Source organism: Jaculus jaculus, chromosome 5, assembly GCF_020740685.1.
Source record: "Jaculus jaculus isolate mJacJac1 chromosome 5, mJacJac1.mat.Y.cur, whole genome shotgun sequence".
Taxonomy (NCBI): Eukaryota; Metazoa; Chordata; class Mammalia; order Rodentia; family Dipodidae; genus Jaculus; species Jaculus jaculus.
This window is the reverse complement of record NC_059106.1, coordinates 46,210,541-46,227,513: the sequence shown is the minus strand read 5'-3', so window position 1 is coordinate 46,227,513 and position 16,973 is coordinate 46,210,541. Positions and strand designations below refer to the sequence as shown.

Here is a 16,973-nt window from a genome sequence, read left to right as displayed (position 1 = left end):
CTCACACCTGGACTTCAGGAGATGGCTGAGCCCCCTGGTGCTGCTGTTGAAGGGGAAAGAAAGGGACGGGGCCGGCTCAGAAGAGGGAGTTAGGTGCCCTGGGGAGCTGGGGAGGGAAAAGGGCTCCCCCTGCCCTGCTCTGCGTTTCCCAAACACACCCAGCCCCACCCTTGGTCAAAAGGGCCAGCTTTGCTCAGGTTCAAGAAGTCTTCTAGCTCTCTTCCAACGGTGGAGGATGGCGGCCGGAGGATGGGGGGGGAGGACCACCCAGAGATTCAGAGATCCAGAGACAGAGACAAAGAGACACCGGGTCCCAAAGCGTCGCGGCTAGTGCGGAGGAGACAGAAGGGGACCCGAGAGGGCGGCGAGGGCGCGGGCGAGGCGGGGTGTCAGAGAGCGTGGAAAAGTGAGTGTCCGGTGCAAAGAGGCGACAGGGGACCGAGTCGGTAGCCGAGGAGACACGCGGAGCGGAGCGGGGAACCATACACAGACTTGCGGACGGGTAGACGGACGGATGGATGCGCAGGCCCGAAGGTGGGGAAGAAAAGCGGCTCCTCCAGCCTCAACCCACGGGGGTGCGCCAGGTGGTGGCCCACCTTTGTCCCCGCGCGTGGCCAGGTGAGGCTGGAGGGCGGAGCCAGGGGCGGGCCGAGCTGCGCCTTACCTGTCCGGCCAGCAGGGAGGGGACCGAGGGACGCGGGGCCGAGCGCCTGCGGGAGCCGAGCGCCACCGAGGGCTAAGCGGCCGAGCTGGGAGAGAGGTGCGCGGGCGGCGGGTGGCTTTGCCCGGGCTGCGCGGGGCTGGGAGGGAGGGACGGAGAGAGGGAGGGAGCGAGAGAGGAGGGCGGGACGGCGCGCGGGGAGGGGATAGAGGAGGGGCCCGGGGCTCCCCGGGCCCCCCGCGGAGGGCCAGCCCCTGGCCGGGCCCCGGGGCCCCGCGCGCTCCCGGCCCCGCGCGCCCTCGGCAGCTGCGCTCGGCTTTGGTCGCCCGCTCCCCAGAGGCGCCCGGCGCCGCCGCCGCGAGGGCGCGGGCCAGACAAAGGAGGCAGACAAAGGCGGGCGCTGCCCCGCGGCCGTGCGGGCTGCACCGGGCGAGGCGGGCCCGCTCCTCCCGGTGCGTAAGAGCCGCCTCGGCGCGGCCCCGGGGCGCGTGGGACGGGAGGGCAGCCAGCAGCGGTGGCGCATCTGGAGCGACGGCCCCGCGGGAAGCGGGCGACAAAGGGTCGCGGCGGCGGGGGCGGGGGTGTCCCCTGGCGGACCCCAACAATGGATGGCGACCGTGCGCTCAGCTGTGGTCGCGTCTGGGCGGGCAGGGACCCGTCGCTCCCCAAAAGGATTATTCCGCCTAGGCTGTCAGGGGACAGAAGAAATGCCCGCGGCGGGGAAGGCGAAGGCGGGACCGAGGGCGAAGCGGCCTTTGTAGCCTGTGAAAGTGCGCGGAGTTGGGGTGGTGGGAGGGGTGTGGTTCTCGGAGAAGTCGCTGTCACTTGTGGGTTCCACATCACCTGGGCGTGGACAGCACACCTGTGCCCCCCACCCCCGGGAGAAATATCCCCCAGCACACGCACGCACGCACACACACACGTCCTGAGCCTGCCTGTCGCTCCGCAGCCCAAGCCAATCTGGACAAAGCCGGCCCTCCGGCGGCGGCTCATCCATCACCGCGCGGGGCGCCGGTGTCCTGGCGACCCTAGGAGTCCAGGAATGCCAGGCTACGCGTCCCAAGACCCCCATAACTCATAGCGGGGTCAGTGAGGCCACTGGCACTGCAAAGATCAAAGAGCAATAGGGCGGGACCTGGCACGTGGGGGAGCGGCTGAGGCATTCATGGCTGAGGGGTGGAACACTGTCCTGTATTAGGCTAGTTGTCTGGGTTCGTTGTCTCCCGTGATACTGGGACCTTGGGCAAGTTGCCTAACTTTTTTGAGCTGGGCATTGTAGACGACGGTGAGTGGTCTGTGTAAGAAGACCTGGTTCCTAAGGCCCCCAGTCCACAGGAAAGACTCCGGGAAAATGAGCGCTATTGCTATTGTAAGATCTTGACATGCTGGCCATAGGATGGCTTGGGGAGAAGACTGGGCTACTTATTGGCTGGAAGGTTAGAGTCACTATTTCCATAAGTACCTACTGAGCAGCTACTGTGTACAAGCACAAGGGCCAAGATTCTGCAGTCTAGTGAAGCAGAGGAAAGATACGACTTGCAAGTCAGCAAGTGTGTATCAGGCGGTCATTAGGGTTATGGACAAAAATAAAGTCCATTACAGAAGTTTGTCAGGGAAGGTCTCTGGTGAAGCACAGCTTTTGTTTTTTTGCAAGAAAAATGAGGTAATGATCCCCTGTGGCTGCATGAACAGCATTTGGAGGAGCCAGTGTGAAAGACCTGAGGCAGGAGACTGCTTTGTATCTGATGAAGGAAAGAGTGATAGAGGAGGAGGGAGCCAGGCTAGTGTCACCAGAGCTGCAGAGGCCACAGCAAAGGCTTTGGCTTTTTAGTTAGATCAGGAGCCTTTGAAGGGTTGTGAGCAGAACAGAAACACCGTCTCACCTGGGTTTTAACAGCCCCAGTGAGTCCAGAGTTTGTAAATAGATTGCACTGGGTAAAAGCAAAAGCTTGGAGAGACAGCTTAGTGGTTAACGCATTTACCTGCAAAGCCAAAGGACCAAGATTCGATTCCCCCAGCATCCATGTAAGCCATATGCACAAGGTAGCACATGCATTTGGAGATCTGGAGGCCCAGACGTGCCCATTCTATCTCTCCTTGCAAATAAATAAAAAATATATATATTTTTAAAAATAAGCTAGGGAAGCCGGGTGTGGTGGCACATGTCTTTACCAGCACTTGGGAGGCAGAGGTAGGAGGATCGCCATGAGTTCAAGGCCACAGTGAATTCCAGGTCAGCCTGGGCTACAGCAAAACCCTACCTTGAAAAACAAAACAAAACAAAACACCCAGCTAGGAGAGCAGGTATAAACCATGGCAGAAAAGAAATAATGGTGGCATGGGAGGGGCTAGTGGGCAGGCAACATGACGCTCATTTTCCAGGATGAGGCTGTGACCATGAGCCAGAAATGTACCTTGGAGGCTGACTTAAACGCTGCTGCAGCTGTTGTCCACTGGGGTGACCTTTTCACAAGTGAGACTGTACCCTGGGTTCTTGCACAGACACAGTAACAACAGGTTGATGTTGGGAGAGGCTTGGGATCTTATTCTGTCCAGGTTCTGGTGACTTTGGGTCAGTTTCACCACCTCCAAAATGGAGCAGTTGAATGGCAGATGTGGATCCAAATATTCATCAACAGATCAAAATGGTTAATCCAAGGGAGGGCATTTGACAGCAAAGAGAATGAAGGAGGCCAGACATGGTAGTGCACGCCTTTCATCCCAGCATTCAGGAGGCAGAGGTAGGAGGATCACTGTGAGTTCGTTCTAGGCCACCCTGAGATTACATAGTGAATTCCAGGTCATCCTGAACTGCAGTGAAACCCTACCTCAAAAAAAGCAAAAACAAAACAAAACAAAACAACAACAACAACAACAACAACATAATAATAAAATAAATAAATAAAATAAAAGGTAGTAAGTTCTAAAAAAGAAAGATAGGCCAGGCACAGTGGTACACACCTTTAATCCCGGCACTGAGGAAGGTGAGGTGGGAGAATTGAGTTTGAGGCCATCCTAGGCTACACAGTGAATTCCAGGTCAGCCTGGACTAGAATGAGACCCTATTCTTTTTTTAAAAAAAATATTTAATTTAATTTATTACAGAGAGAGAGAGAGAATGGGCATGCCAGGCCCTACAAACAAACTCCAGACACATGTGCTACCCTATACACCTGGCCTATATGGGTCCTGAGGAATTGATTCTAGGTCCTTTGGCTTTGCAGGCAAACGTCTTAACCTCTAAGCCATCTCTCCAGCCTGAGACCCTATTATTGAAGCAAACAAAAATAATAAATAATAATTTAAAAGGAAAAGAAACTGAAGATAAAAAGGAGGGCTGTGAAGATGGCTTAATGGGTCAGAGCACTTCCTATGCACTCATAATGACCTGAGTTCAGATCCCTAGAACCCAAGTTATGCTGGGAGCAGGAGAGCACATATGTAATTTCAGTGCTACCATGATGAGATGAGAGGCAAAGACAGGAGACTCCCCAGGCTCACTAGCCTAGGGAACATGGCAGTGAACAAGAAACCCTGTCTCAAAGGAGGTGGACGTTTTGCAAGGCCTGACACTGGGAGTTGTCCTCAGACCTCCAATACATGTGCTGTGGCATTGGCACATGAGCAAGAATGCGCATACACACACTGTTAGATTCAGGGTTTGCAACGGAGGACCAAACAAACAGCTTCTTAGATCTAAGACTTTACTGTCATGGGGCAAGGGAGAAGGGGAGAGGCAGAAGAGAGAGAAAGAAGAGAAAGGAGAGAAAGGGGGTGCATGTACCAGAGGAAAAAAAAGGGAGAGAAGGAGGAATAAGGGGGATGCATGCACCTGTAGCAGGAGAGCCACAGAGAGAGCAAGGGTGGGCCAGGGAGTGGGTTTTATGGGAAGAGGCAAGACACTGCTCTGGAGGAAGGGGCCTTGTCTCACCATGGTTGGGAGAGCATTGCAGAGCAGAGCTGTACAGATCGTGCTGGCCAGAAAGCAGAGAAAAGCACTCACCTCTTTTTCCTTCCAGGGTCCCTGCCCATGGGAGGTCCTTGTTGCTCCCTGGGATCAAGCTGGGTGCTGCCCACTTTCAGGGTGGGTCTTTCCTCCTCAGTTAATATTCTCCAGAAACACCCTCTCAGGCAAGCCCAGAGATGTCCCTCAGGCTCCCAGGTACTTCTAAAGCCAGTCACCTTAACACTGAAGAGGAAGCATCTGAGTGGAGGGTGTGTAGCGCCAGCGGCATCCAATGGGGAAATGGCACTTGTGGGCTGTGCTCCAATGGGAGGGCTGGAGGCCCTCCAGGGTCACTGGTGTAAGGTCGGAGGTTAGCAGCAGACCCCGGGATCTGGGGCCCTTGTGCAGGCCAGGCCTCACTCTCTAGAAAGCCAGGTGAGGGAGGCCAGGAGCTGGCGGTTAGCTGCTATCCATCCATCTTTAAAATATGTATGGATGAGCCGGGTGTGGTGGCGCATGCCTTTAATTCCAGCACTCGGGAGGCAGAGGTAGGAGGATAACCATGAGTTCAAGGCCACCCTAAGACTACTAGCTCAGGTCGAAAAACAAAAACCACAACAAACAAACAAAAATGTATGTATGGGGCTGGAGAGATGGCTTAGTGGTTAGGACGCTTGCCTGTGAAGCCTAAGGACCCATGTTCTACTTTCCAGATCCCACTTAAGCCAGAAGCACAAGGTGATGCAAGCGCACATGCGCACAAGATGGCACATGTGTTTGGAGTTTGATTGCAGTTGCTGGAGGTCCTGGCATACTAATTCTCTTTTATTAAAAAAAAAATTTTTATTAAAAAATATGTACATGGGCCGGGCGTGGTGGTGCACGCCTTTAATCCCAGCACTGGGGAGGCAGAGGTAGGAGGATCGCCATGAGTTTGAGGCCACCCTAAGACTACATAGTAAATTCTAGGTCAGCCTGAACTAGAGTGAAACCCTACCTTGAAAAAAAAATGTATACGCATGTATGTATGTACGTACATACATATGTGTGTGTGTATGTAATTTATGTGTGCTCCAGGGTCTCTTGCTGCTACAAACAACTTCAGATGAATATGCCACTTTGTTTCTAGCTTTACATGGGTGCTGGGGTATTGAATACAGGTGGGCAGGCTTTTGCCTTTCACCTCTGAGCCGTTTTCCCAGATTCTCATGTTAGTTAGTAGCTCCTGCTATCATGTGCACTCGCCTTAGGGCATCTTGGGAGCTGCTTGCTATTTTGGGAAATGAAACTGGGAAGGGAGGATGCTAAGGACAGTTTAGATGGCATTTTTTTTTTAGTTTTATTTATTTATTATTATTATTTTTGTTTTTTTTGAAGTAGGGTCTCACTCTAGCCCAGGCTGACCTGGAATTCACTATGTAGTCTCAGGGTGGCCTTGAACTCACAGCGATTCCCCTACCTCTGCCTCCCGAATGCTGGGATTAATAGGTGGGCACCACCACGCCCAGCTTATTATTTAAATTTTTTTTGAATTTTTATTTATTTATTTGAGATTGGGAGGTGCAGAGTCTGAGAGAGAGAAAGAGAGAATGGGCACACAAGGGCTTCCAGCCTCTGCAAATGAACTCCAGATGCATATGCCACCTTGTACATATGGCTTACGTGGGTACTGGGGAATCAAACCGAGGTCCTTTGATTTTGCAGGCAAGTGCCTTAACTGCTACACCATCTCTCCAGCCCATTTTTATTTTTTTTTAATTTATTTGTTTGCGAGAGAGAGAAAGAGAGTGGGCTTACCAGGACCTCCAGGCACTGCAAATGAACTCAAGAGTCATGTATCACCTTGTGCATCTGGCTTACATGGGTCCTGGGGAATCAAACCTGGGTCCTTTGGCTTTACAGGCAAGTGCCTTAAACACTAAACCATCTCTCCAGCCCTGACTTGGGCATTTTAAATAAGTTTTTATTTATTTATTTTCAAGCAGACAGAGAGAGAGAGAGAGAGAGAGAGAGAGAGAGACCGACCTTGAGCTGGGTGGGTGTTAAACTGAAAGAATGAACATACTAGCTTCTCTTGTCAGGAATGTGCCAACCAGCAGGTCCTCTGAGCACAGGGTGTCTGTGGAACTGCCATCAAATTATGTGTGTTTTACTCTGTCTGCCTCCTTCCTCTTTGCATTAAATGTCCTGAGAACCTTAGGCAGGGTGAGGTAGATGATGCCTCCTGTGAGGAGCACCACAGCAAGAAGCATCTTGCAGGAAGGACACCTTGTTGTCCATGGTTTCACCAAATTCACTCAGTGCATGTTTGTTCAACAGACCCTGGAGTCCTTTGGTGCCACCAGAGTCTTTGCTGGGGTGGTGGTGTGTTTTCTTGTGGCTCACCTCTCTGCTTCCACTTAAATGTCTGTTGGGAGTGATTTTTTTTTTTTTCACTGTCCTCATTGCTGGTCCTCAGAGACTTGCTCCAGTTGGCAAATACATTGTCTCTCTCTCTCCCCTCAACAACATCCATCCCTCCCTTCCAGCCACCCTCCTACCTATTGTCATTATGGTGAAAAACATGCGAATAACTTTGAAAAACAGTCTCCTGGCAAATGGCGATTCAACAATGTAATAACAACTCCATAATGTAATCTGGGTCCTCTGAGCATCCATCATGCTCACACAATTAAGATGAAAACCCAGATGCTACAGAGCTGCATGCACGGGTCCCTGGCTGCTTGTCCCATATTGCCTCAGCCCCCTGCTCATGTCCCTGCCCCATCCCCAAGGAATTGTTCCCCCCTCCCCACTTCTGTCCCCTGCCATTCACTAATGATAAAAGTGCTCCAGCAGCAGGGGAGGGGACAAAAAGGACCCTGGCTTTCCCCCAAGGAGCCAGACATCCACTACAGTGAAATCTGAGGGCGCCCAGTCTTCAGGGCAAGGGGCTGCTCAGTGGGCTGTCTGCTGAAAGGGTTCTGTCCTGCATGGTGTGATGTGGTCAGGGTCTTCAAGTCTATGCTACCAGTCACAATTCCTGAAACAAAACCAGTCACTCCTTTGGGTTAAACAATGAAATTTACAAAGTGCCCCCATTCTTTCTTGGGTATCCAACCCCTCAGGGAGCTTGTTAAAGAGCCAGTGTCCTGTTCAGGAATATCAGGGCAGCTGGACAGCAAAGGGTTTAATAGGGTCCCTGGGGATTGAGATGCAGATATCCTAGGTCTGCTTTTTAAAAACTGCTCTGCTCACGTTCCTGGCTTAATCCCTCTGCTGGCACATTACTCACCTTTTCCCAGGTTTGCAGGCTTGAGGTGCGGGGGAGATGCATTGATGAGCTGTCAGGCAAACATTTCCACTAGAACTGTGTACAGACTGATGGATGGACTCCTGACAAGTCTTAAATCCATGGAGGTCAGAGTCAAAGTCTTTTTGGCTTCTGGTCTGACTTGTCACTCATAACTCCAAGGCCACATCTCTGACCTTGTCCTTCCTATCTGTAAGAGAGGCTGGGTATAAATTAAATTCCTGGTGTTTTTACAAGCATGGAAGCTGTATTTATTTGTATTTTTTAATACTTTATTTTTATTTATTTATTTGGCAGAGAAAGAGGGAGAGAGAGAGAGACAGAGACAGATAATTGGCATGCCAGGGCCTCCGGCCACTGCAAACAAACTCCAGATGTATGCCCACCCCCCCCCTTGTGCATCTGGCTAATGTGGATCCTGGGGATTCGAACATGGGTCCTTTGGTTTTGCAGGAAAATGCCTTAACTGCTAAGCCATCCCTCCAGCCCTTATTTTTTATTATTTTTAAATGTATTGCTGAGTGTTGTATGCCTTTAATTCCAGCACTCAGGAGGCTAAAATAGGAAGATCACTGTGAGTTCCAGGCCAGCCTGAGACTACATAGTGAATTCCAGGTCAGCCTTGGGCTAGAGGGAAACCCTACCTCGAAAAAAAGAAATTATTTACTTGCACATATATGTGTGTAAACAAATGCCTATCTGGCTTCACATGGGTGGGCTGGGAAATTGAACACTGGCCAACCAACAGGCTTTGCAAGCAAGGCCCTTTAACAGCTGAGTTCCCCCCTCCAGCTCCCAGGAGCTAGGTTTACATTCCACCTGTATAACTTTGGTGAGCGAGGGAACATCTCCGGGCTTGTTTTCCTCTGAAGTGGGACTGCATAATGAATACTTAGCTCTTAGGGCTAATGAGGAAATTAAAGAAATGAGGGTTTGCCAAATACTAAATGCCACGTGCATGGTGGTAATAAACATTATCTGAGACTTTTCCAGCCCTTCAGACTTGAGTTCGTGCCTCTGCAGGACTCTGGAGTAATATTACTTTCTCCTTTCCTACCTTCCTTCGTTTCCTCCCACCCTTCTTCCCTCCGTTCTTCCTTACTTCTTCCTCCTGCTTCTTCCCTCCCCCTTCCTTTTCTTTTCTTTCCAAGTAGAGAGAGCTGGAGGAGAGAGAGAGAATAGGCGTGTCAGGGTCTCCAGCCCCTGCAAACAAACTCCAGATGCGTGGGCCACGTTGTGCATCTGGCTTTACGTGGGGTACAGGGAAATCGAGCCCGGGTTGTTAGGCAGGCAAGCACCTTAAACGCTGAGCCATCTCTCCAGCCCGGGAGGGAGGAACACTTCTGCTGGTCCCTTCCTGCAGCCTTGTGACTCAGGCAAGTTTCTTTACCTCTCTGATTCTCACTAGGCTCATCTGCAGAAAGGGAACAAACATAGCAATTGTCACATGGAGTATTCTGGTGATTTAGTGAGACAACCTACAGGCACTTATCTCAGTGCCTAGCTGAAGTTTAGAAAGGTCTGCTATTGCCAGGCATGGCGGTGCAAATCTTTAATCCCAGCACTGGGGAGGCAGAGGTAGGAGGATCGCCGTGAGTTCGAGGCCAGCCTGAGACTACAGAGTGAATTCCAGGTTCAGCCTGGTCTAGACCAAGACCCTACCATGAACCCCCGTCCCCTCCCCCCAAACGGTCAGCTACTCGAAGCATCTGGGAAGTTGATTCTCTGGGGAGGTCAAGCCAAGCAGAACTTGGTTCCGGATAGGGGTGGCGCGGAGGCGTGTCCAGTGCCCCTTAGCCCTCCCACGTCCCCGCCTCCAAGCCCGCGGATTCGCTTTCGGTTGGACAGCTGAGTGTCGGGGGATGTGGAGTCGGAACGAGCAGCAGATGTCGCTGCCCTTGGTTCCCAGCTGGGCCTGACACCTGGCCCTCCCTAGCAACTCCTACCACTTCCTGCCCAGGACTCCCAGAAGCTGGAGGGAATGCGGGAATGTCCTGGAAGGAAGAGCGATCTGGTATGGAGGGCACAGCAGGGTTTGTTTGTTTTTTTCCCCGCATCTTAAGGCCAAAGGAAGTCCTAGCTCATTCTGAAATAGTGTTACCCGTTGTGCAGGCCCGGCCCCGCCCCTCCGAATCCTCGCCCTCAGCCCCGCCTCCGCAGCCGCCTCTCCTTCCTTAGTGGAGGAACCCGAGCCGTGGGAGGCTCGGATTGGACGTCTCAGGGGAATGGGCGTGGCCAGTGGCGGCGCTAGGACCACGCGAGCGCCGCGGCGGCCACGGAGTGGCGCGGGAGTCTGGGGGTTGCGCGGGAGGCGTGAGCGCTGGCGATCGGTGGTTCGGAGTGCCGGGGCACCGAATCCGAGCCCGGGTGGGGATCAAGGCCAAAGCCGGTACCGGGTTAGGCGAGAGGGCGGGATTTCCGCCCGGGAAGGATCCGGCCCGTAGGGGGCGGGGCTTCTTCCGATCTGGCTGCGCTTCCCGCGTGTGGGGCGCCTGAGCCCCGGGAGGTTGGTCCCCGGGCGGCTGCGGCCCTGCCCTTCTGCCAGCCCGGCTCTGGCCTTTCCTGTCGTGGCGGTACCGGGGCGAGTGGGTGCGGGCCGCCCGTGGATCGTCTGATCGCGGCGCAGCTGGGACCTCCCCACGCGTGACGCCAGCGTGGGGCGCACTTCGCGGCTCCCCGGCGTCTGCGTGGCTGGGGGTCCCTCGCTCCTGTCTCTGCAGGCGGGGAGGAGGGCCCCGAGGGCCGGGGAGGCGGCCCTGGCGGCTCCTGGTTCTCTGGAACTACCCCCCGCCCCCAGGTGGCTGAAGGATGACCACGCTCACGCGACAGGACCTCAACTTTGGCCAAGGTAGGGAGGCTCGACGTGCCCACGGGGACGGAGGCGGCGGGGGAGCGGGTCTGTCCAGCGGTCTTGCCCACCCGGATGTGTCCCCCTCCACCCCCCGCGCAGTGGTGGCCGACGTACTCTGCGAGTTTCTGGAGGTGGCCGTGCACCTAATCCTGTATGTGCGCGAGGTCTACCCGGTGGGCATCTTCCAGAAGCGCAAGAAGTACAATGTGCCAGTTCAGGTGAGACACCCTCCCCCACCCATGGCCGGGCTGCGGCTTCTGGTGAGTTTGGTGCCCTGGAATTTGTTTGGAGGCAAGGTCCCACTCTAGCCCAGGCTGTCCTGGGTCTCGACTCTGTAGCTCCAGCCTGGCCTCGAACTCACTCTTACCTCAGCTGGGATTAAAGGCGTGCACCACCATCTTCGGTCCCCGACTCTGGATTTATAAAAACCTACCCCCTCTACCTCGCATCTGTAGCCTGATAACTTCTCACCACTGGGGAGATTCCCTTAGCTAGAAGTTAGAGACTCTAGACTAGAGTTGCCAAGGGTTGTGGCTGCATTTTATAACCTTGCACTTTTCTCTTTATTTCCCCTAACTACAAGAGGTTAACTTTTTATTTATTTACTTATCTATTTGGTAGGGTTTCACTCTAGTTCAGGACTCTGTAGCTCAGTCTTCCCTTGAACTCACAGCAATCCTCCTACCTCAGCTTCCTGAGTGCAGGCTGGGACTAAAGACATGGCTCACCACCACTGGCTTTTTTTTGCTTTTCCTTCCGTGTATCTCAGACTCAAACTTGCTTTGTATGGGATGTTGGCCTTAAGCTCCTGATCCTCCTGTGCTGGGATTGCAGCCTGTGCTGCATGCTCCTCCTCTTACTGGATGAAAAGGCAAAGCAATAAACTTGTTGCTCTGCTTGCAGGTCCTCCATCCCAGCTTCTTTCCCATTGTCGGCCCTCAGTTAACATGAGAATAAATGACCTCTGAATCCTGGGAGGTGGTGGGAGTTTAAGGAGTAGGCCAGGAAGAGTAAGAATTGACACCTGCTAAGTTCCTTGTTTACTAGGAAGGTATGGATTCTTACCTTTTCATTCTCACCTTCTCTTTACCCAGGCTTCCCAATTAAAAGCTTAAGAGAAGTTAAGTGATTTGCCTGAGGCCACTTTGCACCTTAGCTTTCACTTTTTAGTTTAGTTATTTTTTTTTCCCCCCAAGGCAGGGTATCATTTCAGCCTGGCTGGCCTTGAATTTGTGATCTTCCTACCTCAGCTTCCCCCAGTGCTGGTATTAAAGGCTCAGCTTTACCTCCTTTTCCTTTTTTTTCCCCTTGAGGCACCTGGCCAAGTTTTTTTTTGTAATTTAATTTATTTATTAGAGACAGAGAAAGGAAGAGACAGAATGGACACGCAAGACCTCTACTCAATGCAGACACATGTGCCACCATGTGCATCTGGTTTATGTGGGACCTGGAGAACTGAACCTGAGTCCTTGGTGTTCGCAGGCATGCACTTTAACCACTAAGCCATCTCTCCAGCCCCCTGGCCAAGGTTTTGAATGCTGATTAAGTTTCTGGGATCCTTTCTCTGGGGGGGGAAATGGCGCACCCCATTTTGTGCTGTTTTCAGACTTTAGGAAAGTCTGCACCCTGTATCAGGAGCCCCCAGTGTTAATGTTAAACAGCAGAGCTGAGATTGAATGCTTTTTTTTTTCTTTCAGTTTTTCGAGTTAGGGTCTCTCTAGCTCAGCTGACCTGGGATTCACTATGTAGCCTTCAGGGTGGCCTGAAACTCATGGCGATCCTCCTACCTCTGTCTCCTGAGTACTTGGGATTAAAGTTGTGTGCTGCCATGCTTGGCTTTCTTTCTCTCTTTCTTTTGCTTGCCTTCCTTCCTTCCTACCTTCCTTTTTCTTTCCTTCTCTTTCTTTCTTTCTTTCTTTCTTTCTTTCTTTCTTTCTTTCTTTCTTTCTTTCTTTCTTTTTTTGGCTTTTCGAGTTAGGGTCTCACTCTAGCCCAGGCTGACCTGGAATTCACTCTGTAGTCTCAGGGAGGCCTCGAACTCATGGCAATCCTACCTCTGCCTCCCGAGTGCTGGGATTAAAGGTGTGCGCCACCACACCTGGTGTGTGTGTGGGGGGTATCACCTTGTGTGTCTGTATTACTTGGGACCTGGAGAGTCAAACATGAGCCTGGCATGGTCTCACATGCCTTTAATCCCAGCACTCAGGAGGCAGAGGTAGGAGGATCGCCGTGAGTTCGATCCCTCCCTGAGACTACAGAGTGAATTCCAGGTTAGCCTGGGCTAGAGTGAGACCCTACCTTGAAAACCAAACAAATAAACAACAACAAAAAAAAGAGAGTCAAACATGAGTCCTTAGGCTTTGCAGGCAAGCACCTTAACCACTAAGCCATCTCTCCAGCCCTGAATACTTTTTGTTGTTGTTGTTAACTACTTATTTTATTTAACTGTGTGCGTGGTAGTCATCAGTGGGTGAGGAGGATGGTGCCACCACCTTTTATTGCTACAAATTAATGCTAGTCATCCTGCTTACTTGGGTGGCCTAGGAATTGAACCCAGGCCAGCAGGCTTTGCATTAAATAGCTTTAACTGCTGGGCCATCTTCCCAGCCCCTGAATGCTTGCCTTTAAATCTTTAAACATCTTTCCGCTATGGATAAGTTCTCTGATGACAAGTTGGGTGTCTCAGGCAACGGCCCTAGGGAGCTGCTGAGCCTGTGTCCAAAGGCCAGCAGAGTATGTGGTAGGTATTGGTGGTTTGTCCTGCTCATGCCTGTCGCCTCAACATCTTGTGGGTTTGTGCACAGATGTCCTGCCACCCTGAGCTGAATCAGTATATCCAGGACACGCTGCACTGTGTCAAGCCACTCCTGGAGAAGGTGAGGGGGTGCCCAGCCCTTCCAGCCATTCTGTTCCCAGTCTCTTCCTCCATGCTCATGGGCAGACTCTGGGGTGAGATGATAGACGGTGTGGATTCCCCATATCTCTTAACACCCACCTGCCTCCTAACCATGCTCAGCCAACATGTGGCCACATGTAGGGTGTGCTGATGGGGCCAGCACTGAGTGGGGATTCTTATTCCACATATCTCCCAGTTTTGTCTGGTCCTGTTCTGAGACTTCCTTGAGGGTCAGGCATCCTCTTTTGGCTTGTACCACTTGTGCCTGGGGGTAGCAACTTCTCAAATCCATTTGCTGCCCTCTCAGGGGCCTTGGCCAATGGCTTAGGAAGGCCCTAGGTGCCTGGCCCAACCCTGCTCAGGAAGGGAGGGTGCAGGCAGTGAGGTCAGCGCCTAGCTCTGGAGTGTAGGTTTCCTGTACTTGCAGAATGACGTGGAAAAAGTGGTGGTGGTCATTTTGGATAAGGAGCATCGCCCAGTGGAGAAGTTCGTTTTTGAGATCACTCAGCCGCCCTTGCTATCCATCAGGTGAGCTTTTGCCGTCCCTTGCTTGGCTGTCTGGCTGCAACCTCTGTCCAGTCCCCACTCTCTTGGTAAAGACAGGAGAACTGAAGAGGTGGCTTAGCAGCTAAAGGCACTTGCTTGCAAAGCCTGCTGGCCCAGGTTCGATTCCCTAGTGCCCATGTAAAGACAGATGTTCAAAGTGGCCCTGGTGTGCCCATGCTCGCTCCTCTGTTTCAAATAAATAAATATATATTTTTAAAGATATGGGCTGGAAGGATGGCTTAGCGGTTAAGGTGTTTGCCTGCAAAGCCAAGACCCAGGTTCAATTTCCCTGGACTCATGTTAGCCAGATGCACAAGGGAGTGCAAGCATCTGGATTTCACTGGCCTGGCGTGGTGGTGCACACCTTTAATCCCAGCACTTGGGAGGTAGAGGTAGGAGGATCACCATGAGTTCTAGGCCAGCCTGAGACTACCTAGTGAATTCCAGGTCAGCTTGAACCAGAGTGAAACCCAACCTTGAAAAACTAAAATAAATAATAAATAAAAATACCTAAGAGGAGGGGTTGGGGAGATGGCTCTGTGGGTAAGAGTGCTTGCTGCATCAGTATAAGGACCTGAATTCAATCCCCAGCACCTATATAGAAAGCCACGCCCAGTCCCCTGCACACCTGCAGGGCATCTCTCCATGCTGACTGTCTAGGGTGGGGCTGGGCCGGGGCTCTCTGGCCCTGCTGGGGGAGGGGCAGTGCGGGACCAAAGGCCTCCTTTCCCTCCCAGCTCAGACTCCCTGCTGTCCCATGTGGAGCAGCTGCTGAGAGCCTTTATCCTAAAGATCAGCGTGTGTGATGCTGTCCTGGACCACAACCCCCCAGGTGTGCCTCCCTGTCCCCTGCTGTTTCCTTGGTTACCTCAGCTGCTTGTCTTTTCAGTCCCTGCTTGGCCACTCAGAGCCACCCCTTCCTCCCTGCCCTTGAGTACCGCTGAGAGTCCACCTCCAGATGATTTCCTGACTGTTTCCTGTAACTGTGCCTTCCTTAGCCCTTGGCTTGCACTTGACGTGCTGGGGGTGGTGCTGCCTAGAGTGTGGAGGAAGAAGAGGGAAGGGCCTGGGGTCCATTGCTGGGGCTGCAGGGCCTTGACCCTGATCAAGTTTTCCCTCTGCAGGCTGCACCTTTACAGTCCTGGTCCACACCAGAGAAGCTGCCACGCGCAACATGGAAAAGATCCAGGTGATCAAGGTGAGAGGAATGGGACAGGGGAGGGGCGCCATTCTAATGGACAGCTTGCAGTAGTGCCTGGCTCCCAGAGGATATGGACACCCAGGGTGAGAGGAACCCTGAGGTTCTAGGTGCTGGGTGGTCAGCTCACCCTGGCTCTTTTTTGTTGTTTTGTTTTTTGAGGTAGGGTTTCACTCTAGCTCAGGCTGACCTGGAATTCACTATGTAGTGTCTCAGGGTGCCCTCAAACTCATGGTGATCCTCCTACCTCTGCCTCCTGAGTGCTGGGATTAAAAGCAGGCACCACCATGCCTGGCTAACTTTAGTTTCTTTTTATGAGAGAGAAAAACCTGACACACCAGGGCCTCCAGCCACTGCAGTTGAACTCCAGACGTGTGTACCATCTTATGTGCACATGCGGCCCACCCCGCGGGTTTGTGTCACCTTGTGTGTCTGGCTCATGTGGGATCTGGAGAGTAAAGCATGGGTCTCTAGGCTTCTCAGGCAAGCGTCCTAACCGCCGTGCTCTCTCTCTAGCCCACCCTGGCCCTATTTATTTATTTATTTATTTATTTGAGGGGGGGGAGCAGATAGATAGAGATAGAGAATGGGCATGCCAGGGCATGCCAGGGCCTTCAGCCACTGTAAACGAACTCTAAACATATGTGCCACTTTGTGCAACTGGCTTATGTGGGTCCTGGGGAATTGAACCTGGTTCCTTTGGCTTCACGGGCAAGCACCTTAACTGCTAAGCCATCTCTCCAGCCCCACCCTTGCTCTTCTCTAGTAGAGTTTTCAAAGGCCTGGAAATGTGCATCACCAGCAGCTCCTAGAGATTCCAGGGACCACGCCCCAGAGAGGGAAGGTAGCAGAGTGTGGACAGGTTGGGCTCTGGCCACTTCCAACTCTCACTTTGGTCCCCTCCTTAGGATTTTCCGTGGATCCTGGCAGATGAGCAGGATGTCCACATGCACGATCCCCGGCTGATACCCCTAAAAACCATGACGTCAGACATTTTAAAGGTGAACTTGGAGGGAACAGAGAAATGCTTGGAGGTGGGCCCCAGAGACAATCCCAATCTAGAGGGCTTGCCACCCGAGACTTTTCCAGCCCTGCTCACCTCCCAAGCAAGTGCCTAGTGGTTCCCCAACTGAGACCACTTCTTTCTCTCTCCCAGATGCAGCTGTATGTAGAAGAGCGTGCTCATAAAAGCAGCTGAGGGATCACCTGCCCCCCCATTGCCCAGCTGTCAGACTCTGGGGCCCAGCCCATGGTGGCTCTGCGGTGCCCCCCTTGACTGCAAGTGCTCTTACTGCCTTGGCGTTGGCTGCTATCTGGCCCAGCTGCTTGGCCCCACTTGCCTTCGTGGAGCTGGTCTGCCCAGAAGACCAGGGAAGGATGCCAGGACCGCCATCTCCCAGCCTCCAAGGGCTCAGTGGCTCACACTGTCTATCTCAGATACTGTGCTGTGAGTTGTTTATTGTGAATAAAGGGCCCAAAGGGCTGCCTGGGCTGTCATTAACCAGAGCAGAAGGGGCAGGGGCAGCCAAGTTTGTCCTAGTAAGGGGCTCCTTCATCAGAGTGCCAGGGACCCCACCTGTAAA

The 16,973-nt window shown here is 52.7% G+C and overlaps 2 protein-coding genes across 4 annotated transcripts in view; one reads left to right on the top strand and one right to left on the bottom strand.

The window, feature by feature from the left end:
* Positions 1-789, bottom strand: part of Draxin (dorsal inhibitory axon guidance protein) — a 35,191-nt gene extending 34,402 nt beyond the window's left edge. The window contains exon 1 of the mRNA XM_004657639.2: positions 665-789. The gene's annotated coding sequence lies outside the window, so the exon portion shown is untranslated. The remainder of the gene's footprint in view (positions 1-664) is intronic.
* On the top strand, positions 388-16,873 carry Mad2l2 (mitotic arrest deficient 2 like 2). Of its 3 annotated transcripts, none has more exons than XM_045150241.1 (9): positions 388-618; positions 10,697-10,747; positions 10,850-10,968; positions 13,555-13,626; positions 14,074-14,174; positions 14,930-15,024; positions 15,317-15,390; positions 16,299-16,391; positions 16,547-16,873. In XM_045150241.1, the coding sequence occupies exons 2-9, from the start codon at positions 10,708-10,710 to the stop codon at positions 16,586-16,588; spliced, it is 636 nt and encodes a 211-aa protein (XP_045006176.1). In that variant the 5' UTR covers positions 388-618; positions 10,697-10,707; the 3' UTR covers positions 16,589-16,873. The 3 variants fall into 3 exon arrangements, with proteins under 3 accessions (XP_045006176.1, XP_045006175.1, XP_045006174.1); XM_045150240.1 differs by lacking the exon at positions 388-618 and adding an exon at positions 1,055-1,113; XM_045150239.1 differs by lacking the exon at positions 388-618 and adding an exon at positions 9,604-9,913.
* The last annotated feature ends 100 nt before the right edge of the window (positions 16,874-16,973 follow it).